This window comes from Dendrobates tinctorius, unplaced genomic scaffold, assembly GCF_039654945.1.
Source record: "Dendrobates tinctorius isolate UK_male_01 unplaced genomic scaffold, ASM3965494v1 ptg000107l, whole genome shotgun sequence".
Classification (NCBI taxonomy): domain Eukaryota; kingdom Metazoa; phylum Chordata; class Amphibia; order Anura; family Dendrobatidae; genus Dendrobates; species Dendrobates tinctorius.
The window spans coordinates 9,955,448-9,982,155 of NW_027361775.1; the positions used below are offsets into that span (position 1 = coordinate 9,955,448).

General features: G+C 45.1%; 1 protein-coding gene across 3 annotated transcripts in view; it reads right to left on the reverse strand.

Moving 5' to 3' along the window:
- The window catches only part of MCPH1 (microcephalin 1), a 461,844-nt gene that overhangs the window by 425,388 nt on the left and 9,748 nt on the right, over nucleotides 1–26,708 (reverse strand). For all 3 annotated transcript variants that reach the window (XM_073589174.1, XM_073589176.1, XM_073589175.1), the window contains exons 3-7: nucleotides 22,710–22,828; nucleotides 22,381–22,468; nucleotides 14,729–14,843; nucleotides 2,075–2,209; nucleotides 146–232 (exon numbers count right to left, since the gene is read on the reverse strand). In XM_073589174.1, coding sequence (XP_073445275.1) covers nucleotides 146–232; nucleotides 2,075–2,209; nucleotides 14,729–14,843; nucleotides 22,381–22,468; nucleotides 22,710–22,828 — 544 coding nt within the window. The remainder of the gene's footprint in view (nucleotides 1–145; nucleotides 233–2,074; nucleotides 2,210–14,728; nucleotides 14,844–22,380; nucleotides 22,469–22,709; nucleotides 22,829–26,708) is intronic.

Consider the following 26,708-nt stretch of genomic DNA (forward strand, 5'->3'; position numbering starts at 1 on the left):
CAGAAGAAAAAAAGAAGCCAGAAAATGTTTTGCACTGACTCACACAGAGCGTCATGTGCAGTGATTGGGTGTATTGGGGTATTTTTCTTCCTACTACACAGAGGGACACCAAAGCTTTTAAGGGCATGTCATTATTTTGACGTACCGTGTGGAGAGTTTGACAAGATTGTAGGACTATTTCCAAGTGATGGTTCATGTGATGAAGTATTACATGTCTGTGACATCTGAGAAGCTGGAAAAGAAAAAGAAAAAAAAATGATGATTATTTTTCTATTAATATATAAAAGTCACAATAGATATAGCAACTTCAGCACTAAAACCAGCAACTGACAACTGCAAACAAGACTGGCAGTAAAAGAAGAGCAGCTGAGATTAGACAGTGTGGCCACACTTATTATACCCAGTAAGTAAGGTTTTGGAAATGTTCTTAATTGGTTTAAAAGGGAATTTTTCACCAGGTTTTTGCTATATAATCTCACAGGAGAATAATGTAGGGGCAGAAGAATCGCTATATTCTGTAAAAATAGTGGTGAATTACTGATGCAAACAAAAAAGTCACTGAATTTTGCAGTCTATAAGACTCAGTGGACCATAAGACGTACCCCAAGTTTTGTGGAGGAAGATGAAAAAAAAAAAATCTTTTCCTTAATTTAAATAAAATGGTGGTGCATCTTATTAGTCTGATTTTAGAGTAGCATACCGGGGGTAGGGAAGCTGCAGTGGAGCAAGGTCACTCTCGAACAAAGCTTAATGGAAAAATTTGCAACATAAATCAGGCAATAAATTTGGGTGTTCAATTAGAATTGGTATTAAACAATCCCTCACATCATGCTGTTCACATTTTGACATAATGAGACCAAGATGACACCTAACAATTCATCAGCAGTACCACGCCATTCAAGCAGGATGTTCTCAGACAGATGTGGCCCCTGAGCTTACAGCGCCACAGAGTGTAATCAGCAGGTTTCAACAGAGATAGAGAGAGACTGGAAGAGTCACGTAAAGGCATAAAGTGGACATCCTTTGGTCACATCCCTCACCAAATGAACCACATGATAAATGCCACACAACTCCAGGCACATTTAAGGGAGGTGAGACACACCCAAGTGTCACATCAGACCATTCAAAACTGTTAACATCAGAGTAGTCTGCGCCCAAGACAACCTGCAAGGCTACCTAAACAAACCATTGTCTTGCCTAGGCCGGGGAGCATTTATGTTGGACGTGGATGAAAGTCAATTCACGCTGAGCAGAAATTATGGCTGCAAATGGTGTTGGAGATGTTAAGGACAGCGCTATGCATCACCGACTGTCCTCACCAAACGCACCTTTGGTGGTGGTGGTGTTACAGTGTGGGCTGGTATGTCTAGTCCGTACAAAACTACCCTATACTCTGTGACAAGACCCTATTACTTGAATAACATTATTAATCCGGTCATTGTGCCTCTGCATGAACAAAGGTCTAATTTCATCTTCATGGATGACAATGCTTCAGCTCATTGCACTCAAATCATTAGGGAACTTCTGCTGGAGACTGGGGTACCTCAAATGGCGTGGTCTGAACTTTCTTCAGAACTGAATTTCATCAAAAACCTATGGGATCTGCTGAGTAGCCATGTAGAGGCTCATAACTCTGTACTCCAGAACCTTAATGACCTGAGGGCCACCCTTCAAGAGGAATGGAATGCTATGCCTCAGCAGACAATAACTCCACTTGTGAACAGCATGAGACACCGTTGTCAGGCTGTAAATGATGCTCAAGGCCACATGACATGTTATTGAGACATTCACATTATTTTTATCTAATTCAATTTTTTTTTTTGTGGGGAGTGTATATCCTCCACTGTTGTTGGCTTTTGTTTCAAGAAATTGTTTTAGATAAGGAAATTACTATTGCTTCTACTTAAATATCCTACTTTTAAGATAAAATATCACTGTAAACTTTTCACATTTCTAGTAAATTTAACAGGAAATGAAAGAGAGCAGGATATAAAAAGATAAAGTAGAACAGCAGCATTTACAGTGGGTAAAAATTACACATCTATGGCAAGTGACGAACCAGCATTTTTCCTACCTGTAGGAGATAAATTTTCCCTTTTATCCTTCATGTCTTGTATTCTTTTTTCCATGGCATTGAAGCGACCTGCAACCACTGATTTTGGGCTGTACAAGAGTGTACCATCATCGTCAAACGTTAAAATAGGGATATCTGTTGAGGAAGAGCAAATTCTATAAGAACTCAAGCCCGAACTCTCACCTTATATGCTAACAGTCAAATTCTTTTAATCCATTTGTGACCTGGCAATTTTTCATTTTCTTTTCCACTTGTTTTTTCTCTCTTTTTTCCCCATTTACTCTATCAATTGACATTTCCAAGTGACAGCTTGTTTTTTGTGCAATGTGTTGAAGTTTTGAATGATACAATTCATTACATTATACAATGCACTTTAAAATGAGCAGAACATTTTAAAGTGTGATGAAATGTCAAAATATACACTTATTTCGCAATCAGTGTTGGGATGGTGCAGGTTTTTTTCTGGTGTTCATTGTGTTGTAAAAAACACCTGGCACCATGATTTCCCAGGTCAGCGTGATTTCAATGCTACTAAACATGTAAAAGGTTTTGTTTTCCCTTAAACAAGGAATCTGTCAGCCTATACATGCTGCCCAAATGTTAGGCTACCTGGCTGCACGATTGCAAGTATATAATTCTCAGAAACGCTCTGACATTTCAGATACATATACTTTGGAGAGCCAGACAGGGAACATAGCCAGAGAATAGTCCATTGCCACTGCAGGTAATTGACAGATCTCTCCTCCAGAAAGAGACCTGTTAATCACCTGAAGCAGTGCCAGAGCTGGCCGGGGCCTTTCCCAGACTAGTCTCGTCTCATGCTACGGTCCTTTAAAGTATCTTTTCTCTGAAACATCGGAGCGCTTCAGAAGACTATGCCTGGCTAGAATCGAACAATCAGGTGCCAATTCATACTGCCTTCACAAACAGCATAAATCGCATAACAGATTCCCTTTAAATTGTGGAAAAAAGGGATATGTGTCATTTTAGGAGACTTGTAACGTGAATTTTTCCAATGATATAACAGTGTTAGAGGGTTTGTTTTTTGTCTGGTAAGATGACATTTTATTGATACAAATTTGGGGTACAAAAAAATTTTTTTGTTTTGTTTTTTCTTTTTTAGGCTGAGTGCAGACGGACTTTTTAGCCCTGCGGATTTTTCCGCGCAGAATGGAAGAAATCCGCAGGTCAAATGACCTGCATTTTTCCTGCGGATTTCTTCCATTTTTCCTGCGGTTTCCTTGCGGTTTTTCATTGCGGTTTTCCCCCTGCGGATTTGGTGACAGGGGAGATGGAAAACCGCATAAAAGAAGTAACATGCTGCGGATTTTGTACCGCGGGAAAACCGCGCGGAAAAATCCGCAGCGTCTGCACAGCGGTTTTTTTTTTTTACATTGATTTTAAGGCTACTGTACATAACAATGCAGAAATGCAACGTTTCTGCGCGGTAAAATCCGCTGCGGATCCGCTGCAAATCTGCATCGTGTGCACACAGCCTTAAGGTTTGGCAACAAGAATAATCAGAAATTCTGGTATTTTGCTCCACCGTTTTTAAGACATTTATTGCACGAGTTAATTTTATATTATCACTAGCTGAAGAGCCCGGCGCTGCCCGGGCATAGTACCTAACTACGGTTAGTTACAACAAATTATAATGAATATATATATATATATATATATATATATATATATATATATATATATATATCTCTATCTGAGTGTAGAGCCCCGCCCACTCCGCATAGCCACATTCACTATAATATCCCACATCATCCCGTCAGCCAGAGCTACCGGACTACTACCCATAATATCCCACATCGTCCCATCAGGCAGAGCCACCGGACTACTACCACTAATATCCCACATCATCCCGTCAGCCAGAGCCACCGGACAACTACCCATAATATCCCACATCATCCCGTCAGCCAGAGCCACCGGACTACTACTCCTAATATCCCACATCATCCCATCAGCCAGAGCCACCGGACAACTACCAATAATATCCCACATCATCCCATCAACCTGGAGTCAGAATCAGAGCGCTGAGTGGAACGGTCCTAACTTCCATATTGGAGATCCCTTTAAGAGAGGCCTGGCGTCAGAACCAGAGCGCTGAGTGGATTTGCCCTGACTTCCATACCAATGATCCCTTTAATAGAAGCCTGAGGTGAGAATCAGAGCACTGAGGTATTTACCCTAACTTTCATACCGGAGATCCCTTTAAGAGACGCCTGGGGTCAGTACCAAAGCGCAGAGTGGATTTTCCCTCACTTCCGTACCGAGGATCCCTTTAAAAGTCGACTTGGGTCAGAACCAGAGCGCTGAGTGGATCTGCCCTAACTTCCATACCGGGGATCCCTTTAAGAGAGCCTGGGGTCAGTACCAGAGCATTTGAAGGCAATTGCCCTGACTTCCATACTGGGGATCCCTTTAAGAAAGGCCTGGGATCAGTGCCAAAGCGCAGAGTGGATTTGCCCTAAATTCCATACCAATGATCCCTTTAAGAGACCATGGGGTCAGTACCAAAGCGCTGGATGGATTTGCTCTGACTTCCATACCAATGATCCCTTTAAGAGGGAAGATGTGCCTACAGGATGGAGGATGTGTGATGGGGATATAGGCACGGGAGGGGGGATTCATTTCGGTCATATGATCTCTGCTCCTTTCAGGGGGGCAGACAATGGCTGGGAGCTTATGTTCCCAGGGATGCTATATTTCTGGCACCATGTCAGTGTCTGCTGAGGTGTTGTCAAGTGGGAAAACTGTTGGTCATAGCAACCAATCACAGCTCAGCTACTTTAAGCCAGCTCTGGTGAAATGAGAGATGCTTAGTGATTGTTTGCAAGGAAAACTGTTGGTCATAGAAACCAATCACAGCTCAGCTTCTTTTGAACAGCTCTGGTGAAATCAAAGATGCTTTGTGATTGGTTGGTGATACACACACACACACATTCATTTTTATATATAGAGATAGATCGGACTTAAAGGGAACCGGTCACCTGAAAAAATTGCAAGTAACCTGCAGATATGGGGCTAATCTGCAGATTAATAGTGTTGTGAACCTGCTCGGCGCTGCCCCCGTGACTGAAACAGAACACTGTCAGAGGTAATAAAGTTAATTTCCTCTTGGCTATGTGGATCCAAGTGGTAGCCCCGAGCAGGTGCACAATGCTATTAACCTGCATATTAACCCCATATCTGCAGGTTAACAGCGTTTTTTCAGTTGACAAGTTTCCTTTAAAGACATGGAGATTCCTAATATTCTTATTTCATTTCATCACTAGCTGAAGAGCCCGGCGCTGCCCGGGCATAGTAACTGACTGTGGTTAGTTATAGCAAATTATAATGATCCTCTATCCCATAGTCCCGTGCCCATATACCCATCATACATATCCACGATCTCATAGGCCCGTGACCATATACCCATCATTCATATCCTCCATCCCATAGTCCCATGCCCATATACCCATCACACATCCTCCATCCCATAGTCCCGTGCCCATATACCCATCATACGTATCCACGATCCCATAGGCCCGTGCCCATATACTCATTATACATATCCTCCATCCCATAGTCGAGTGCCCATATACCCATCACACATCCTCCATCCCATAGTCCCATGCCCATATACCCATCATATATATTCGCCATCCCATAGTCGAGTGCCCGTATACCCATCACACCTCCTTCATCTCATAGTCCCATGCCCATATACCCATCATACATATCCTCCATACCATAGTCCAGTGCCCATACACCCATCACACAACCTCCATCCCATAGTCCCGTGCCCATATACCCGTCATACATATCCTCCATCCCATAGTCCAGTGCCCATAAACCCATCACACATCCTCCATCCCATAGTCAACAAGTCAACCATTATGACATCATAGTGAGCGGCGGGGCTTGCAACCTATGATGACATCAGCGTCGCCATGGCAACCATTATGACATCATAATGAGGGGCGGGGCTTGATACACTTTTTCCCCATTATGTAGATAGGGACAAAATTGTTTGGTGAATTGGAACGCGGGGGGTTAAAATTTTGCCTCACAACATAGCCTAGGACACTCTCGGGGTCCAGACGCGTGACTGTGCCAAATTTTGTGGCTGCAGCTGCGAAGGTGTGGATGCCAATCACGGACATACTGTACATACATACACACACTTGAGCTTTATATACAAGATAGATATATATATATACACACACACATATCTATCTATATATATCTATATCTATATCTATACACATATATATATATCTATATCTATATATATATATCTCTCTCTCTATCTCTCAAGCTCAAGTGTATGTATGTGTGTGTGTATGTCCGGGATTGGCATCCGCACCGTAGGAGGGAGACGCGTCGAGGCGATACCTTACCAGCGATCAGCTAAGTTCTTGTGAATCTGTTATTATTCTTTGCTGATCTTTATTCTGGGTATAGTGCAATATGGGCTGTGTGGACAATGGCTTATTTTTGGGCATAGTGGAATACGAGTTGTGTGGATAATGACTTATTTTTGTGGGAGTGGATGCAATAATAACTATTGGTGACCTTGGACATGGTTAATATCTGTATCTAAAGGAGGTCACTAATTGTGTACTATAGATTGATAAGTGCCCAGTTCTCCCATTTGCACTTGCCTTTATTACTATTATCATTCGCTATAACCCTGTATGTTGGATTCGCTTTTAGACAAATCTTTATTTGACTTTTTGGGAGGATTTTGTGTGAATAGTCCTTAGATACTTATCTTTTTTATTTAGGCCTTGCTATATCCTGATACCCCCTTCCCTCTTTGGTGAGTCTATTTGGAGGTATGCTATTATTGTAAGGGTCAGCCTACGCGGAGCGGGGGCACCAGAACAACGTAGGGTGAAAAAGCTCCGCTGTTAGGCAGGGGGATTATCAAATAGGGACTTTTAGTTATCTTTCCTCCCTTTATGTCCCAATAAGTAATTTTGTATCCAGCTACTATTTTTCACCTATTTTTCATTTGTGGTGGTTTTTGGCATGGGATATTTATTATTATTGTTGATTGTGAATCTAATGAACCCAGCTATCTGTTGCTTCTAGTTTTGATTTTCTATAGATAGGATTCAACAGGGTGAGTAGGGAAAGCCGCCGAGGAGCGGGGGCGCCATTTGCGTTTCAAGAGGGTGCCAACCTCCGCTGTCAGGCAGGGGTGAGTTATAGGGCCCTAAAGGGATAAACAGGTTGTTATCCCTTGCCTGACGTTGGAATTTATTCTATAATCTGTTGCTGGATTCAAAAATATAATCAGCATTTTTTCATGCCCGTTTTTCTAAAAAAGTTTTTTCAGAATTTTTTTTAATAAATTAATAATAAAGTATCTTTTAATGATTAGTTTTTTGCATATGAGCAGCTCCACACCTTGCCACTAGAATGTTTGCCCATTCCTCAAGGCAAAACTGCTCCAGCTTCTCCAAGTTAGATGGTTTCCTCTGGTGAACAGCAATCTTCAAGTCTGACCACAGATTCTCAACTGGATTTAAGGGGTTGACCACTACTAGGACAACCACTTCTTAAACTAAATGTTCGGCCCCGATAAAATAATAAAGCCTATACTGTACTCATCTCCCGTGCCAGCTCCTTTCCAGCAGTGTCGGCACTCACTCTCCCTGGAGCAGTGATGTGGTGTTGTGACATGCGACGCTGGTGCCCAATCAGTGCTGGCGTCACTGTCTCTGCCTTCGGACAAACTGAAAATGAGAGGAAGCCAGGGATCATCACCAGATCAGATTTCCTCTTCATGTTCAGTTTATCCGAAGGCAGAGACAGTGACGGCATTGCAGAATGAGTGCAGGGCATCACAACCCAGGGACCGCGAGTGCAGACACAACTACAACGAAGTCGGCACGGGAGGCGAGCATATGCTTAATTATTTTATCCTGGCTGAGCATTTAGTTTAAGAAGGGGTTGTCTTAGTAGTGGACAACCCCTTTGAAATCTAGGCTTTGACTAGGCCACTCCAAAACATTTGCATGGTTCCCCTTAAACGACTCGAGTGTTGCTTTAGCAGTATACTTTTGATCATTGTTCTGTTGGAAGGTGACCATCCGCCCCAGTCTCAAATCACTAACACACTGAAACAGATTTTGCTGAAGAATATCCCTGTATTTCACACCAACCGCCTTCCACTCGACTCGGCTCATTTTCCATGTCCCTGCTGCTGAAAAACATCCCCACAGCACTATCCCCACAGCGGTCCCTTCTTGCCCTATAAATTGTAGGCTTCTTGCAAGGAAAGGTGCTTTATCAAGTCAGGGACCCAACAGCGTTGGGCTCACACACATTTGTCAATCTATGCGATAAGTACCTTCCTTTTCACTGTAATTTTTCATAGTAATATTGCATTTTCCTTTTTCCAATATTTCATACGTACAAAATAGAGTGTGGCACCCCCAGGAGTATGGTCGCCACAGTGGCATTACCTTCCTCCAGGGAGGGTGATGTCATGCTTGGAAGCAATGAAGGGTCTCTCTAACAGTTAACTATGTCATGCAACACAGTTCCCACTCCAGGCCAGCAGAGGGAGCTCTGAACCAGGATTGGGGGAGGAGTGCTCTCTGAGGGCCAGGAGGGGAAATGAGGAGTGAGTGTGAGGAGGGTAACGAGTGTAGACGTGTGGAGAGAAGCTGGAGGTTGAGCTGAGGATAGAGAGCTCCCTCCCAGTGAGAGCGCATGGTCTGGAGCCTGGTCTCCACGGTTGTATGGATACTGAAGGTCCTGCAACAGAAACCAGAGGAATAGGAAGCTGTAAATGCTCTATTCCCAACTAAGACTCGGAGGCACAACAGCGACGAGTGAGCCAAGAGAGATAGAGGGCTACAGCTGTCTGCCATACGAGGTAGTTCTAAGAGAAGATAAGGAGGAACTTCAGTGTAACAAAGTACTGCATGTACCTCAAGCCAGCGCTAGGAAGGAGACTATACAGCCCATCTGATAAAGAGATCCCTGAGTTGCTTCCAGGCTAGCCTGCTCCTGTGCCATCTGTAATCAGAACCCTGGACTGCGTTTGCCAAGTAAAGGTAAAGAAACTGCACCCTGTTGTGTCCTTGCCTCTTTACTGCAACATCCTCAGCACTGCTATCTCTGTGCCAAACACTGCACACTCTTCCTAAACATTCCGCTACACTGCCCTGGGACCAACAGCCCTACCTGTGGAAGGCTACAACATCATTGCTGCACTACACCATCTATCCCAGAGGATCTGTCTGCAGCGTCGGCTTAACACCTCCCTTGCCGAACACCACAGGTGGCGTCACGAATCACTTATAAACTTTATTCCAGGCGCAGATAACTACTGCGCATGCCCGAGATTACTACCCCACAGTGTGAATAAACCATAAGCGACTGCAGGGCCGGATCTCTGGCCACCGACGTCATGACAGAGGACGGGCAACGGTAACCAAGAATACATAGTATAGCCGGCGCAGGCGCCAGGATTTGAAAATAAACATTTGGAGGCGGAGACACAATGCAGGAGTACATGACTGACGTATGTGAGGCGTCTCTGTCAGATGGGGAAAGACCTGCCCCCTTGACAAATAGCAGGTATGTCTGACCAATTTTAAAAAAAGATTATTTCTGCGGTGGAAGGTACCCTAAAAGAGCCACTTTCACAGAATGCAGCATTAGTGCTGCACAAGGTGGCTCTTTTACTTAAAAACACCTGCGGGGGGGGTGACAGGTTCCCTTTAATGATCAAGCCAATTTTTACAATTCTGACCACTGTCAATTTATGAGGTTATATAGCTCTGGAACACTTCAACGGATGCCACTGATTCAGAGACTGTTTTTTTGTGACATATTGTACTTAATGTTGGTAGTAAAATTTCTTCAATATGACTTGCGTTTATTTATGACAAAAATGGAAATTTGGCAAAAATTTTGAATATTTTGCAATTTTCAAACGTTTAATTTTTGTGCCCTTAAAGGGAATCTGTCACCTTTTTTTCGACTATTTGCTGCCGGCACCGACATCAGAGGCTTATCTACAGAATTCCATATATAAAGTGTGAGGCCCCAGACTTATAGAAAATAGCCAGAAATGCGGAATTTACCGCAAAATTAATTAGCATGCTGCGTTTTTTACCGCAAAGCATTTTTTTTGCGGTAAAAAACGCATCAATATGCACAAAAAGTGCAAGCATTAAAATGAATGGGAAGTTTCTTTTTTGCGTTTTCCCGCGGATTTTTTGGTAAATCCGCGGGAAAAATGAGAAAAAAAAACGCTGTGTGTGAACACAGCCTTAAGCCAACTCTGAGTTACACTGACAAGCAAAAGGGTAACAAATAATGTTTTGAACTTTCGACTTTCAGGCTCCATATCTCACAATCGGCTACTGCTTCGTAGGTGAGCCTACCATAAATTTGACAACTATTTAGCATATGATTAGTTTTGCAAATTCTGGTCATGTCACAGCATAGTTTCTGCTTTTGCCCTGTGCCCTTTAAAATCTAAATTGACATTTTTATTATTCTGTTAGCATTTTGTAAATCCAACTTTGGCTTTCAATACTGCCTGAATCCTTCCGGGCATGTTGTTATCAGATTTAAACATATCTACGTGTTCCCAAAGTTGGTGCATACTGGTAGACTCACTTGGGTATATATACAGGTTTTTTTTTTTTGGTTTTTTTTCAACTCTACCCATAAGGCTAAGTGCACACGTTGCAGAAATTTTCTGCTCAAAAACCTGAATCCCTTCCCAGAAACCGCACCTATTTTTCCGCTTGCGCTTTTTGAGCAGTTTTGATGCGTTTTTGATGCGTTTTTTTTCCGCAGCGGTTTAAAACCGCATGGAAGAGGCCTAAAATGGGGAAAATCCGCAAAATTAATGAGCATGCTGCGTTTACCGCGATGCGTTTTTTTCGCGGTAAAAAACGCATCAATGTGCACAAAAAGTGCATAATGCATAGAAATGACTGTGCAGCTTATTTTTAGCGGTTTTATAGCGAAAACCGCGGTAAAAACCGCTAAAAAAACGCTGTGTGTGAACACAGCCTTAGTGTTCGATTGGTTTGAGGTGTGGGGTCAATCCAGCACCTCTACTTCATCGTTATTGAACCATTTCTTTGCCAATCTCGAAGTATGCTTCGGGTTGTTATCCTGTTGGAACACTGTGTCGTCCTTTTCATACCCATCCTACTCGAGTGTACAAAGTAACTCTTCTTGTAGGATACTCACGTATAGCTTAACACGGAGACAACCATCGATTCTGGTCAAGTATCCAACGCCTTTGGCTGTGAAACAAACCTTTATCATCACTCTTCCTCCACCTTGATATATCATTCAGTTTCTCGACGCGTTAGCCCACTCCCAAGCACCTGTTTCTAATCTTCTTGTAACGACAATGCCACTGCATAGTTCCGGTCCCCTTGCAGCGACACCGCCATACGCCCCGTGCCCGGTCCGATTCCCGTTACCTGTTGGGGCTCTCTCCCGATGCCTCCATCCCGGGTCCCGCGTGTTCTGCCTTTGCTGCCGCTTTCTGGTCTCGGAAAGCGGTCCGCAGGTCTCCAGGCACGGCTCTAAGGGCACGTGCGTTCTTCCGGTCTCTTAAAGAGACAGCACATTATTTCCTAAAGAGGGTCTTATCCAATGGGTGAGTGTCTCACACTATTTCAGGCACCTCTGGCCTAAGGGAGGTGCCTGAGCAACAAGTGTTTCCTGTTGCTAGCTCTCAGGTTCCTTGTATCTGCGTGTTCATGCTCTGCTTGCACCTCGCCAATACCGGTTTGTCTCCTCGGTGTGCCCTACCCGTGCCTATCCACGCCTACCAGGACCACGCCTGCACCACCTTCATCTCTCTGTGCCAGCTGCTGCCCGATACTCGCTCCAGCCACATCTCCTGCCTAGTTCTCCGCTACTTGTAGTACAAGCCTGTCCACCAGTCAGCTTCCACAGACCCCGGAGTCTAACTTTAGGTAGCTCCTTGCGTCTCCCGCACTTTCCATTCTGACCCTGCTTACTACGGGAGTCTGGGGCTTGCTTAGCCACGCCCCTTCAAAGCCCCCCGGGGGGTGGTCCCGTGGTTCCACAAAAATTTCAATAAACGAATGTGCACTTCACCATCTGTGCCTCCGTTTCCATTTGTTACACTTCTACTGTCAACTTTTCATACTTTTTTGCAAACTGGGGCCGATGCTTCTTATGATGACATTGAAGTCGAAGGTCCTTGACCTTTTTTTGGGCCACCATTCCAGACTTGTGTAAAATGCATCACATGGCGGTTGCATGGACATCTGTGATCTCACTATGCCAAAGCATACGAGCCACCTCCACTGATGTTTGTCACACCAGAACGGATAGACCATGTGGTGAGCCGACTTGTTGAGGCAGATATTTTGCCTGGATGCCAACCTCTTGGCTTTTGAAAGTAGACTTCATGTTTGTATTCTTCTGACTGTCATGGCACTCACATGATGCAGGTTGGCAATTTTGTTGGCCAACCGGCCACCATCGATGTGCTGAATGATGCAGTTTCTATCTTCTTGGGAAAACTTCTTCAAGGCTGCTCCTTGATTCGAACCAGTTACCCTTTGCTTGGGAATTAACCTAATAACACACTGAACTAATAAGGAATGTGAGAACAGGATGTATTTTGTAACCTACAAAAAGAAAAATATTTTTCCACCACCAGGAACAAAAAAAATGACAAGGCAGTAATATGACAAGAATCTAAATACCGTATATACTCGTGCATAAGCCAAGATCTTCAGCGCTTTTTTTGTGCTGAAAACACCCCCCTACTCCCTCGGCTTATACACGAGTCATTGCCCCAGGGGGTCGGCGGGGGAGGGGGAGCAGCAGGAGCCAGCGGCTGTCACATCATACTCACCCACTCCTCACGCGATCGCTGCAATTCCTCCTTGCATCTCTCTGTTGCAGGGGGAGGACGGAGGAGCCATGCATACAGCAGGGGGGGAGGACGGAGGAGCCATGCATACAGCAGGGGGGGGGGGGGGGGGACGGAGGAGCCATGCATACAGCAGGGAGGGGGGGGGAGGACGGAGGAGCCATGCATACAGCAGGGAGGGAGGGGGAGGACGGAGGAGCCATGCATACAGCAGGGAGGGAGGACGGAGGAGCCATGCATACAGCAGGGAGGGAGGACGGAGGAGCCATGCATACAGCAGGGAGGGAGGACGGAGGAGCCATGCATACAGCAGGGAGGGAGGACGGAGGAGCCATGCATACAGCAGGGAGGGAGGACGGAGGAGCCATGCATACAGCAGGGAGGGAGGACGGAGGAGCCATGCATACAGCAGGGAGGGAGGACGGAGGAGCCATGCATACAGCAGGGAGGGAGGACGGAGGAGCCATGCATACAGCAGGGAGGGAGGACGGAGGAGCCATGCATACAGCAGGGAGGGAGGACGGAGGAGCCATGCATACAGCAGGGAGGGAGGACGGAGGAGCCATGCATACAGCAGGGAGGGAGGACGGAGGAGCCATGCATACAGCAGGGAGGGAGGACGGAGGAGCCATGCATACAGCAGGGAGGGAGGACGGAGGAGCCATGCATACAGCAGGGAGGGAGGACGGAGGAGCCATGCATACAGCAGGGAGGGAGGACGGAGGAGCCATGCATACAGCAGGGAGGGAGGACGGAGGAGCCATGCATACAGCAGGGAGGGAGGACGGAGGAGCCATGCATACAGCAGGGAGGGAGGACGGAGGAGCCATGCATACAGCAGGGGGGAGGACAGAGGAGCCATGCATACAGCGGGGGGGAGGACGGAGGAGCCATGCATACAGCAGGGAGGGAGGACGGAGGAGCCATGCATACAGCAGGGGGGGGGAGGACGGAGGAGCCATGCATACAGCAGGGGGAGGATGGAGGAGCCATGCATACAGCTGGGGGAGCCACACATAGCAGGACAGGGATGAGGGGAGAATGCATATCCAAGTTTATACTCGAGTCAATAAGCTCACCCAGTTTTCCATGGCAAAAGTAGGTGCCTCGGCTTATACTTGGGTCGGCTTATACTCGAGTATATACGGTAACTAATCATATGCTAAATAGTTGATAGTAAAAATTTATGTATGAGAAAGTCAAGATGATTGTTTATAAAATGATGGTAGTCTCATGTTCGAAGCAGTAGTGGATAGTGAGATATGGAGCCTGAAAGTTAAAAGTTCAAAACATTGACACCCTTTTTGATCGACAGTGTACACCAAATTTTTGCAACTTTTGGCGCTTTCACGCCAGTCTCACCCAGTTCCGCCAAAATGGAGCTGGGGCATAATGCCACAGTTAATTTATTTCATGACGAGCTGTAGCTTCCCCTCCACTAGAATACTCACTACAGGCCCATTCCTTTCATATTCATGCAGAGGCATGCACTTTTTCCTGAATCAGGAGAGTCTGACTGCAGCATGACCCATCATAAATCGGGCAGCGAGTATGTACTATGAACATATGATAAACAGAGAACAGCGACTGAAGACAAGAATTTAATTGAAGAACCAGGCTTTATATTGCAGGTCCATCCCATGATTAACTCCATTGTAACAATGAAACAGCATTTGTCAAAGCAATACAACATAGGGGAGGATAAAATACAAAGTCTAGTAGACAATTGGTCAATTATACTTCGAGAAGCAACTTACCAACACATGATTTTTGTACATCAAGGTCCTTGCACATTTTATCAAATTTTCGTGCAAGCCGTTTGCTATTTTCTGGTGTTCTTTCAACAAAATCCTTGGGTTGCATACATTTTCTCTGTAGGAGTAGAAACATATTTTGGAATTTTTTCAAAGACAGCAGAAATCCATAAATTACAGTATTCATCAAGCTGAAATGTAAGAGGGGGCAATATAATTTCTAGCATTTAATTCAACGCAGAGTGAATCCTGATGAACAGTTATAACTGACATAGCTTATAGCACAACAACCACAGTTTGCAAATATATTGCACCAACTGACAACCAGATTGCCGAGGAACAAATAGCCTATAAGGCCAGAGGTATTATGACACTAAACCATTACACCTATATGAGCTTAAAGAGGACCCCGTCACTTATTTTTTTTTCTGCTTTGCCTGATATAAACACCTCTCTTCTCCTGAATCTGTCTTTTTTGTTCCTGCTCCTCTCTGCTTTCGAGATATGCCTACCACCCCTCTTCTCTGTATGTAAACCTAGTATTTTTAGCCGAGTGGATTTATTTTTTTACAACAAATGTCAGGTCCTCTTAAAAACACCTCTCTTCTAGTTAGGTCCGGTGCTCTGAGAACTAACTAACTAGTTTAAGTATAAACTAGATGGGCATTTCCTGAAGGAAATACATGGTGCTTGAACAGCGCTGTCAGCTTTACAGCAGTGTATCAGGTGTCGACTGTAAGAAAGTAAAGTTAGAATATGAATGTTGTGTATAGCCACTTAGGCACATTCGGCACCTCAGTAGCCACTTTGGCACATTCGGCACCTCAGTAGCCACTTTGGCACATTCGGCATCTCGGTAGCCACTTTGGCCAATTGGTAGCCACTTTGGCACAATTGGTAGCCACTTTGGCCACTTGGTAGCCACTTTGGCACATTCGGTAGCCACTTTGGTCACTTGGTAGCTACTTTGGCCACTTGGTAGCCACTTTAGCCATGTTGACACATGCTGCCACTTTGCCTCGGGGGCCACTTTGGCGCTCCGGGCCCCTCAGGGGCCACTTTGGCACACTGGGCTTCTAAAGCCACTTTGGCGTCCGACTGCAGTGATGGCGAACCTTGGCACTCCAGCTGTTGGAGAATTACAACTCCCAGCATGCCTCAACTGCTGCAGGTTGCAAGGGCATGCTGGAAGTTGTAGTTTTACAACAGCTGGAGTGCCAAGGTTAGCCATCATTGGGAGGGGCTTTTCAGAAGCCATTGGCGCGCTGCGCCTTTAAGACCTTGAATCAGAGACCTGTCAGCTTCTATTAGCTAATACGGCTCATGTGTGGAAGCTGCATTTGCATAGCTGCCATCTTTGTAAGGTCACTGCACCTGCCCTGTGGCTTCAGTTCATGTCAGTTGGGGGTCATTAATTCCTATGGGAAAATTTTTGCTTAACCCCTTCATGACCTGGCCATTTTTTGCAATTCTGACCAATGTCCCTTTATGAGGTAATAACTCAGGAACGCTTCAACGCATCCTAGCGATTCCGAGATTTTTTTTTCGTGACATATTGGGCTTCATGATAGTGGTAAATTTAGGTCGATAATTTTTGCGTTTATTTGTGAAAAAAATGGAAATTTGGCGAAAATTTTGAAAATTTTGCAATTTTCAAATTTTGAATTTTTATCCTGTTAAACCAGAGAGTTATGTGACACAAAATAGTTAATAAATAACATTTACCACATGTCTACTTTACATCACCACAATTTTGGAAACAACATTTTTTTCCGTTAGGAAGTTATAAGGGTTAAAAGTTGACCAGCAATTTCTCATTTTTACAACAAAATTTACAAAACCATTTTTTTTAGGGACCACCTCACATTTGAAGTCACTTTGAGGGGTCTAAATGGCAGAAAATACCCAAAAGTGTCACCATTCTAAAAACTGCACCCCTCAAGCTACTCAAAACTACATTCAAGAAGATTATTAACCCTTCAGGTGCTTCACAGGAACTAAAGCAACATGGAATGAAAAAATGGACATTTTAATTTTTCCAACCAAAATTTTATTTTAGCATCAGTTTTTTCATTTTCACATGGGTAACAGGATAAAATGTATCCTAAAATTTGTTGGGCAATTTCTCCTGAGTACACTGATAGCTCATATGTGGTCATAAACCACTGTTTGGGCGCACGGCAGGGCTCAGAAGGCAAGGAGCGCCATTTTACTTTTTGAATGTAAAATACTGTATGCTTGAATGTTTAGCGGTTGCCATGTCTTGTTTTAAGAGTACCTGTGTGCCTAAACATTGGAGCTCCCCCACAAGTGAGCCCATTTTGAAAACTAGACCCTCCAAGGAACTTATCTAGATGCATAGTATGCACTTTGAACCCCCAGCTGCTTCACAAATTGATCTGTAAAAAAAAAAAGTACTTTTTTTTTTTTTTTTTTTTTTTTTTTCACAAAAATGTTATTTGGCCTCAGTTTTTTCATTTTCACATGGGCAACAGGATAAAATGGATCCTAAAATTTGTTGGGCAATTTCTCCTGAGTACATCAATATCTCATATGTGGTCATAAACCACTGTTTGGGCGCACCGCAAGGCCCGGAAGGGAAGGAGCGCCATGTGACTTTTTGATTGGAAAATTAGCTCCAATCGTTAGCGGACACCATGTCGCATTTGGAGAGCCCCTGTGTGCCTAAACATTGGAGCTCCCCCACAAGTGACCCCATTTTGGAAACTAGACCCCCGAAGGAACTTATCTAGATGTGTGGTGAGCACTTTGAACCCCCAAGTGCTTCACAGAAGTTTATAACGCAGAGCAGTGAAAATAAAAAAATAATTTTTTTTCCTCAAAAATTATTTTTTAGCCCGCTATTTTTTATTTTCCCAAGGGTAACAGGATAAATTGGACCCCAAAAGTTGTTGTCCAGTTTGTCCTGAGTACACTGGTACCCCATATGTGGGGGAAAACCACTGTTTGAGCGCACGGCATGGCTCAGAAGGGAAGGAGCGTCATTTGACTTTTTGAATGGAAAATTAGCTCCAATCATTAGCGGACACCATGTTGTGTTTGCAGAGCCCCTGTGTGCGTAAACTTTGGAGCTCCCCCACAAATGACCCCATTTTGGAAACTAGACCCCCTAAGGAACTTATCTAGATGCATAGTGAGCACCTTGAACCCCCAGGTGCTACACAGAAATGTATAACGCAGAGCCGTTAAAATAAAAATATTTTTTTAGCCTGCTATTTTTTATTTTCACAAAGGTAACAGGATAAATTGGACCCCAAAAGTTGTTGTCCAGTGTGTCCTGAGTACGCTGGTACCCCATAAGTGGGGGGGGACCACTGTTTGGGCACACGTTGGGGCTCGGAAGGGAAGTAGTGACGCTTTGAAATGAAGACTTGATGGAATGGTCTGTGGGCGTCATGCTACATTTGCAGAGCCCCTGATGTACCTAAACAGTGGAAACCCCCCACAAGTGACCCCATTTTGGAAACTAGACCCCCCCAAGGAACTTATCTAGATGTGTGGTGAGCACGTTGAACCCCCAAGTGCTTCACAGAAGTTTATAACGCAGAGCTGTGAAAATAAAAAAATATTTTTTTTTAGCCCTCAAAAAGTGATTTTTAGCCCGCTATTTTTTTATTTTCACAAGGGTAACAGGATAAATTGGACCCCAAAAGTTGTTGTCCAGTTTGTCCTGAGTACGCTGGTACCCCATATATGGGGGGGGACCACTGTTCGGGGACACGTTGACCCCCTAAGGAACTTATCTAGATGTGTGGTGAGCATGTTGAACCCCCAAGTGCTTCACAGAAGTTTATAACGCAGAACCGTGAAAATAAAAAATCTTTTTTTTTCCACAAAAATAATTATTTTAGCCCCCATATTTTTATTTTCCCAAGGGTAACAGGAGAAATTAGACCCCCAAAGTTGTTGTGCAATTTTTCCTGAGTACCCTGATACCCCATAAGTGGAGGTACACCACTGTTTGGGCACACGTCGGGGCTCGAAAAGGAGGGAGCACCATTTGACTTTTTGAACCCAAAATTGGCTGGAATAAATGGTGGCTCCATGTCGCGTTTGGAGAGCCCCTGATGTGCCTAAACAGTGGAAACCCCTCAATTCTATCTCCAACCCTAACCCCAACACACTCCTAACCCTAATCCCAACCCTAATCATAACCCTAATCCCAACCCTAATCCCAACCCTAATCCCAACCCTAATCCCAACCCTAATCCCAACCCTAATCCCAACCCTAATCCCAACCCTAATCCCAACCCTAATCCCAACCCTAATCCCAACCCTAATCCCAACCCTAATCATAACCCTAACCACAACCCTAATCCCAACACACCCCTAACGAAATACCAACCCTAACCCTTAGTCCAACCCTAACCCTTAGTCCAACCCTAACCCTTAGTCCAACCCTAACCCTTAGTCCAACCCTAACCCTTAGTCCAACCCTAACCCTTAGTCCAACCCTAACCCTTAGTCCAACCCTAACCCTTAGTCCAACCCTAACCCTTAGTCCAACCCTAACCCTTAGTCCAACCCTAACCCTTAGTCCAACCCTAACCCTTAGTCCAACCCTAACCCTTAGTCCAACCCTAACCCTTAGTCCAACCCTAACCCTTAGTCCAACCCTAACCCTTAGTCCAACCCTAACCCTTAGTCCAACCCTAACCCTTAGTCCAACCCTAACCCTTAGTCCAACCCTAACCCTTAGTCCAACCCTAACCCTTAGTCCAACCCTAACCCTTAGTCCAACCCTAACCCTTAGTCCAACCCTAACCCTTAGTCCAACCCTAACCCTTAGTCCAACCCTAACCCTTAGTCCAACCCTAACCCTTAGTCCAACCCTAACCCTTAGTCCAACCCTAACCCTTAGTCCAACCCTAACCCTTAGTCCAACCCTAACCCTTAGTCCAACCCTAACCCTTAGTCCAACCCTAACCCTTAGTCCAACCCTAACCCTTAGTCCAACCCTAACCCTAGCCCTAACCCTAGCTCTAACCCTAACCTTAGCCCTGGACCTAACCCTAATGGAAAAAAATATATATATTTTATTATTTGTCCCTACCTATGGGGGTGATAAGGGGGGCGGTGATTTACTTTTTATATATTTTGATCACTATGAAAGTTTATCATAGTGATCAAAATAAATGAATGAATCTGCAGCGTTGCAGATTCGATTCGGCGCACTGCGCATGCGCCCGCCATCTTGCAAGATGGCGGCGCCCATGACGCTGGACGGCAGGACACCGGGACGGATAGCGGGAGGTCGGAGGCACAAAGGAGGGTGAGAGTGGGTGATCGGAGGGGCGATCGGAGGGCTGGGGGGCGGAGGGAAAGATCATGACGGCGGCTGCCGATCGGTGCCGTCAGACGGTGGCGGCAGCCGATCGGTGCCGTCAGTCGGTGTGGGGGGGGGGTCGGGTCTCGGTGTCCAGCCATGTCCGATGCTATTTCAGCATCGGCCATGGCTGGATTGTAATATTTCACCAATTTTCATTGGTGAAATATTACAATCGCTCCGATTGGCAGTTTCACTTTTAACAGCCAATCAGAGCGATCGTAGGCACGTGGGGGCTAAGCCACACCCTCAGGTGTTAACTCTGAAGGGTCCTTTGTGTGCGGGTCGGGTGACCTTTCAGTGACCCCGGTCACCCGACCCGCAGGGGGGCTATTTATAGCATGACGCCTACGTAGGCGTCATAGGTCGTTTGGGCACTGCTTTTCATGACGCCTACGTAGGCGTCATAGGTCGTGAAGGGGTTAAAATGCGATTTTTTTAAAAAACCTACAAATCGGATTGACTCCAAAAATACATAGCACACCTGTCCCCACCAAGGGGGGGTCTCTGCACTGAGCGGTTCGGGCCGCATTAATTGCAGAGAAGAAGAAGTAGAATAATAACTAGATGTGTATTTCCTGAAGGAAGTACAGATAGTGCTTTGAAATGGTGCCCAAGATGCCCCTTTAAGAGACTTGTTTGCTGCTTCGGCAAGGCTTTCACACTTGGGCACCCCACTCAGCCTCCGATTTGGAGGCCGGGGTCAATCAGCCTCCGATTTGGAGGCCGGGGTCAATCAGCCTCCGATTTGGAGGCCGGGGTCAATCAGCCTCCGATTTGGAGGCCGGGGTCAATCAGCCTCCGATTTGGCGCGCCGGCCCTTTGAGACTCATTTTGGTGCGCCGGCCCTTTAAGAATCACTTTGGCACGTCGGCCCTTTAAGAGCTAGTTTGGCGCACTGGGCTTCTAAATCCACTTTGGTGCACATTCTCTCTCAGGGGCATGCGTCATGTGATGAAGCTAGATTTGCATTTGTGCTTTGGGTTTCGCTTTAAGAGCGGATATTATCTGGCAGAAACTGTGTCCTGGTGGGGTCATGTAAAGTTCGTAGGCGTTGGCATAGTAACTGGGTGTGCCTGCGCATATTAATGAGCTTAACTGCCATTTGAATCACCTCACGACTGCCCAATGTATTCCTATGGCAAAATTTTCCCATTGAAATGCATTGAGCCAATGCATTCCAATGACAGGAACATTTTTTCAAACGCAAATTGCGCAAAAACTACAAATCCGATGGACACGAAAAATACTTAGCACGCCACTTGTGGACGCTGGCTTCGAAACAACGCCTCAACGGAGTCTGTGTGTGTAGCGGTTCGGGCCACATTAATTGCGGAAATCAACTGAATAATAATAACTAGATGTGTATTTCCTGAAGGAAGTACAGATAGTGCTTTGAAATGGTGCCCGGGCTGCCCCTTGAAGAGAGATTTGCCTGCTGCCCCTGCAAGACTTTCAACTCAGGATCCGTTTTAACTGTGGGTGCCTCTCAGGGGCCACTTTGGCCTCAGGGTCTGATTCGGTGGCCGGGGCCCCCACAGGGCCCGATCGGGTGGCCGGGGCCACCCTGGGTCCGATCTGGAGGCCGGGGTGGCTCAGCCTCCGATTTGGAGCCTGGGGTCACTCAGCTTTCGATTTGGCGCGCCGGCCCTTTAAGAATCACTTTGGCGCGTCGGCCCTTTAAGAGCCAATTTGGCTCACTGGGCTTCTATATCCAGTTTGGCGCACATTTTCTCTCAGGGGCATGCGTCATGTGATGAAGCAAGATTTGCATTTGTGCTGTGGGTTTCGCTTTAAGAGCTGAAATTATCTAGCAGAAACTGTGTCCTGGGGGGTCATGTAAAGTTCGTAGGCGTTGGCATAGTAACTGGGTCTGCCTGCGCATATCAATGAGCTTAACTGCCATTTTAATCGCCTCAGGGCATGTTTTCCCTGTGGAAAAATTTTCCCATTGAAATGCATTGAGACAGTGCATTCCAATGACGGGAAAAAAAAAATTCAAACGCAAATTGCGCAAAAACTACAAATCCGATTGACACGAAAAATATTTAGCACACCACTCGTGGACACTGGCTTCGAAACGACACCTCAACGGAGTGTGTGCGTGTAGCGGTTCGGGCCGCATTAATTGCGGAAATCAACTGAATAATAATAAGAAGAAGAAGTTAGCAGCGTTCGGATTACATGATAGTGCTTTCTTCAAAGCACTATAAAAATAAAATATAAGAAATCGGATTACAATATGTTGCTTGAACCTAGAGGTTCAAGCACCATAATTAGATCTATAGTAAAATCTAGTTTCACCTACTTTTTTCTTTACAAGTTGAGGTAAGTCATCGCTTGCATTTATTGCTGGATACCCAGATTCTTCTACATGCATAGAAGTCTCCCGACATCTGTAAAAGATTTAGGCAAGACATTAGCAAGACGCGAAGTTGTCATGCAACCCAACTGGATGACCCAGTATCCATTTAATAAGCATTGCAGCCCATTGCTCTAAGGACCCTAATGTTCAGATTTCTTTTGTATTACCCGATTGCTTCACTCATTGCTTTAATAGAAAATAGTTTAAAAAAAAACACACTTTTTTTTTTTTTTTTTTTTTAAACATTTCTTGTCCTTAGGAGCAATACTTACTTATCCACCCAAAGGACAGACACCAGTTGGACTTTATTCTTCACTGCCTTGTCCCATGTACTTTGACTGCCATCTTTATAAATGACGTGCGTAACCTGCTTATTGAATGTCTTTGAGACCTACAGATGCAAATCACCAATATTATTCAGCAGAACCGTCAACCATTACAATGAGGCTAGTTTCACACTAGCGTTTATTCGATGCAGCGCTCGACACCGCTAAGCCCCGCCCCCTGCCGGCTCCCTGCCCGCCCCATCCGGTCATCGCCACCTACTATCGCACATGGACGCTTGCGATCTTGTGCACCCTATCTTTAGCATAGGGTGCGCAGATCGTGCGCTGGCCGTGCGCTAGTAGGATTTTGGCGTGCGCTGCGCACTTTTGAAGGTGCGCCGAGCGCGCCGAAATGCAACATGCTGCGTTCGGCGCACACGGGCGCACCTTCAAAAGTGCGCAGCGCACGCCAAAATCCTACTAGCGCACGGCCAGCGCACGATCTGCGCACCCTATGCTAAAGATAGGGTGCGCAGATCGCAAGCGTCCATGTGCGATAGTAGGCGGCGATGACCGGATGGGGCGGGCAGGGAGCCGGCAGGGGGCGGGGCTTAGCGGCGCCGTGCGCTGCGTCGAATAAACGCTAGTGTGAAACTAGCCTGAGTATACAGAACAAACAAGAAAAAGTTACACAGTCTCCGTTACACTGAGTCAGAGGATACATAATCAGAGGCTCTGCCCCATAAGCATGAATTAAAGGATAGAATCAATAAAAAATATCATTATACAGACTTTATGCATTTAAATTGTCTGTAGACCATCTGTGAATCCATATATTGCTCTCTGAGAAGAGCGAAGTGTCAAAGCACTTAAACAGCGCCATCAACAACAAAAAAAAAAAACATAATGGGTTTCAGAAAAAAGGCGCCAATCAAGATAATTCTAATACAAACAATTCCAAGTGATCTGCAATGGTGAAAAAAAACCCGCAATTATTTTATCGCTTTCTTTAGGAGTCATATTTACGGCATTATTTGTGTGGTAAAAATGACATGGTAACATGATTCGCCAGGTCAGTACAATTACAGCGATACCAAATTTGTAATTTTTTTTTGCTATTTAAGTGGATAAAAAAACCCTGTGACCTGTGGCCTCCCCACCAACTCTCTTGCACCACTCCAGTCTGTCCTCAAATCTGCCGCCCGACTAATCCACCTCTCTCCTTGCTACTCCCCTGTCTCCCCCCTCTGCAAATCTCTTCACTGGCTCCCAATTCCCAACAAATCCAGTTCAAACTACTAATACTGACCTACAAAGCCATCCACAACCTGTCCCCTCCCTATATCTCTGAACTAATCTCCCAATATCTTCCCTCACGTAATCTTCAATCCTCCCAAGACCTCCTACTCTCCTCCACACTTATTCATTCCTCACACAAAAGCCTCCAAGATTTCTCCCGAATATCCCCCATCATCTGGAATTCTGTGCCTCAACACTTCCGATTATCCACCACCCTCGGATCCTTCAGACAAAACCTGAAAACCCATCTCTTCAGGACAGCTTACTACCTGCAATAACCATTCTACCACCAGAGCTGCTACACCCCCGACCTTGTCTCTTCCCCATTATCCCGTAGAATGCAAGTCCGCAAGGACAGGGTCCTCTCCCATCTGCACCAGTCTGTCATAGTAAATTTGTTTACTGTAAACGATATCTATAACTTTGTATGTAACCCCCTTCTCATGTACAGCACCATGGAATTAATGGCGCTATATAAATAAATAATACCACCAAGGCCGATGTTTATTAATGAACATAATAAAATTAAACATAAAAAGATAAAGACACACACACATACATACACACAAAACCTGCGTTAGTCCGGGGTCACACTTGTGAGAAACTCGCACCTCAGCACCCGGCACTGCCGCCGGCACTCGTACCGGAGCATCCAGCTGCATAGAAATACATGCAGCCGCACACTCCGGTATTGAGGTGCGAGACTTATGCGAGTTTCTCGCAAATGTGACCCCGGCCTTAAAAGCAATATGTTTAATTTTAAGAAAAAAAAGGGAAAGCCAGCGACTGGGGGCCGATGGTTATAGCCTGGGAAGGGGGTAATATCCATAGATCTTCCCAGGCTATTAATATCAGCTCACGGCTGTATACTTAGCCTTTACTGGCTATTAAAATAGGGGAGCCCCCAAAAAATTACGTGGGGTCCCCCTATAATTAATATCCAGAAAAGGCTATGCAGATATCTGCAGGCTGATATTAATAGCCTAGGAAGGGGCCATGGATATTGCCTCCCCCGGCTACAAACACCAGCTCTCGGCGGCCCAAGAAATGGCGCATGTCTAAGATGCGCCAATTCCGGCACTTAGCGTCTCTCTTCCTACTTGCCCTGTAGCGGTGGCAACTGGGGTAACAGTTATGGGGTTGATGTCATCTTTGTATTGTAAGGTGACATCAAGCCCACGGCTTAGTAATGGAGAGTTGTCAATAAGACGCCTATCCATTTCTAATCCTATAGTTCTGACAGGTTAAATAAAGACCCAGCCAGAATAAACCAAAATAATAAACCAACACAAATACTCCCTGCTCCGATGTAGTCCATTTAATAACGACTGTCACACAACAATCTCCCATGTAGAGCTGTCACATCGGGAGATGTGAGTTCTACAGGGCCTCCGATGACACACTGACCGGAGATAATACTCCCTCAGTGTAGTTCATCGGAGTTCGAGCTCTCACTTTACGGAATCGCTGAATAAGAATTTTCTCACACAGCGTTGCCGGAGACAGAATGAACTCAGGTGACCTCTCTCCCGACAGCAGAAGGGATACACTGTGGAGGATTACCTCCGGTCAGTGCATCGCTGGGGGTCCTGTAGAACGGTCACATCTCCCGATGTGACTGCTCTACATGAGAGATCGTTGTGGGACAATCGTTATTAATTGGATTACATCGGAACAGGGAGTATGCTGTTGCTTTATTTTTTATTTTTTGCAGGCGATCAAGGGCGTCGGGGATTAGCTGTTTGGTGAATGTGTATTGTATGGGTGTATGTGGTTTTTTTTTTCTACTCTGCAAACACAGTCACTGGATGATGGGATTACTACTGTCCCATCTTGGGCTAATGCTGTCACTGTAGCAGACATAGCTGGATGGGACTAGCAGTCCCATCGGATGATGCCTGCCTACACACATGTACTTTTTACACCTGCGGTTTTGGTGCAGATTTAACTGACTCAATGGAAGTCAATGGGTGCAGAAAAGCATTGACATGCTGCGGAAAATAAAACGCTGCAAATCCGTATGTATTTTTCCGCAGCATGTGCACACCAATTCTGAATTTCCCTTTGACTAACATTGGTTGCGCTCTACGCTGCGGATTTGAGGCGATTCGGGAATTCCAAAAGATGCTGAGGATCCGCATCAAAATCTGCAACGTGTGCACATAGCCTCAGTAGGAAAACGGTCCAATATTTTTAATGAAACCCAATTGCAAAAAAGATTTTTAGCCTCAATTGCATGCATTTAAGAAAAAACATGTCCCAAAAGGTGGACATCCCTTATAATGAAACAGGCGCATCTGACTGCAACATGGCCCCTCATCAAGACTGGCGTGAAAAACATTGGTTTTGATCGCATCATTTCTGGGTGGTGTGGTGCAAAAAAAAAAAAAAAAGAGAAAAGCAGTAATTTTTGCATTTTTATTTTTTCTTAAAATTTCCATCCTGCACAGAAAATGTAATTAAGACTTTTAATCCCTTTACCCCAAAGGTGGTTTGCACATTAATGACCAGGTAAATTTTTACAATTCTGGCCAGTGTCAATTTATGTGGTTATAACTCTGGAACGCTTCAACGGATGCCGGTGATTCTGAGGATGTTTTTTGTGACATATTGTACTTCATGATAGTGGTGAAATTTATTAGATTAGACTTGAGGTTATTTATGAAAAAAAATGGAAATTTGCAAAAAGTTTGAAAATGTTCAAAT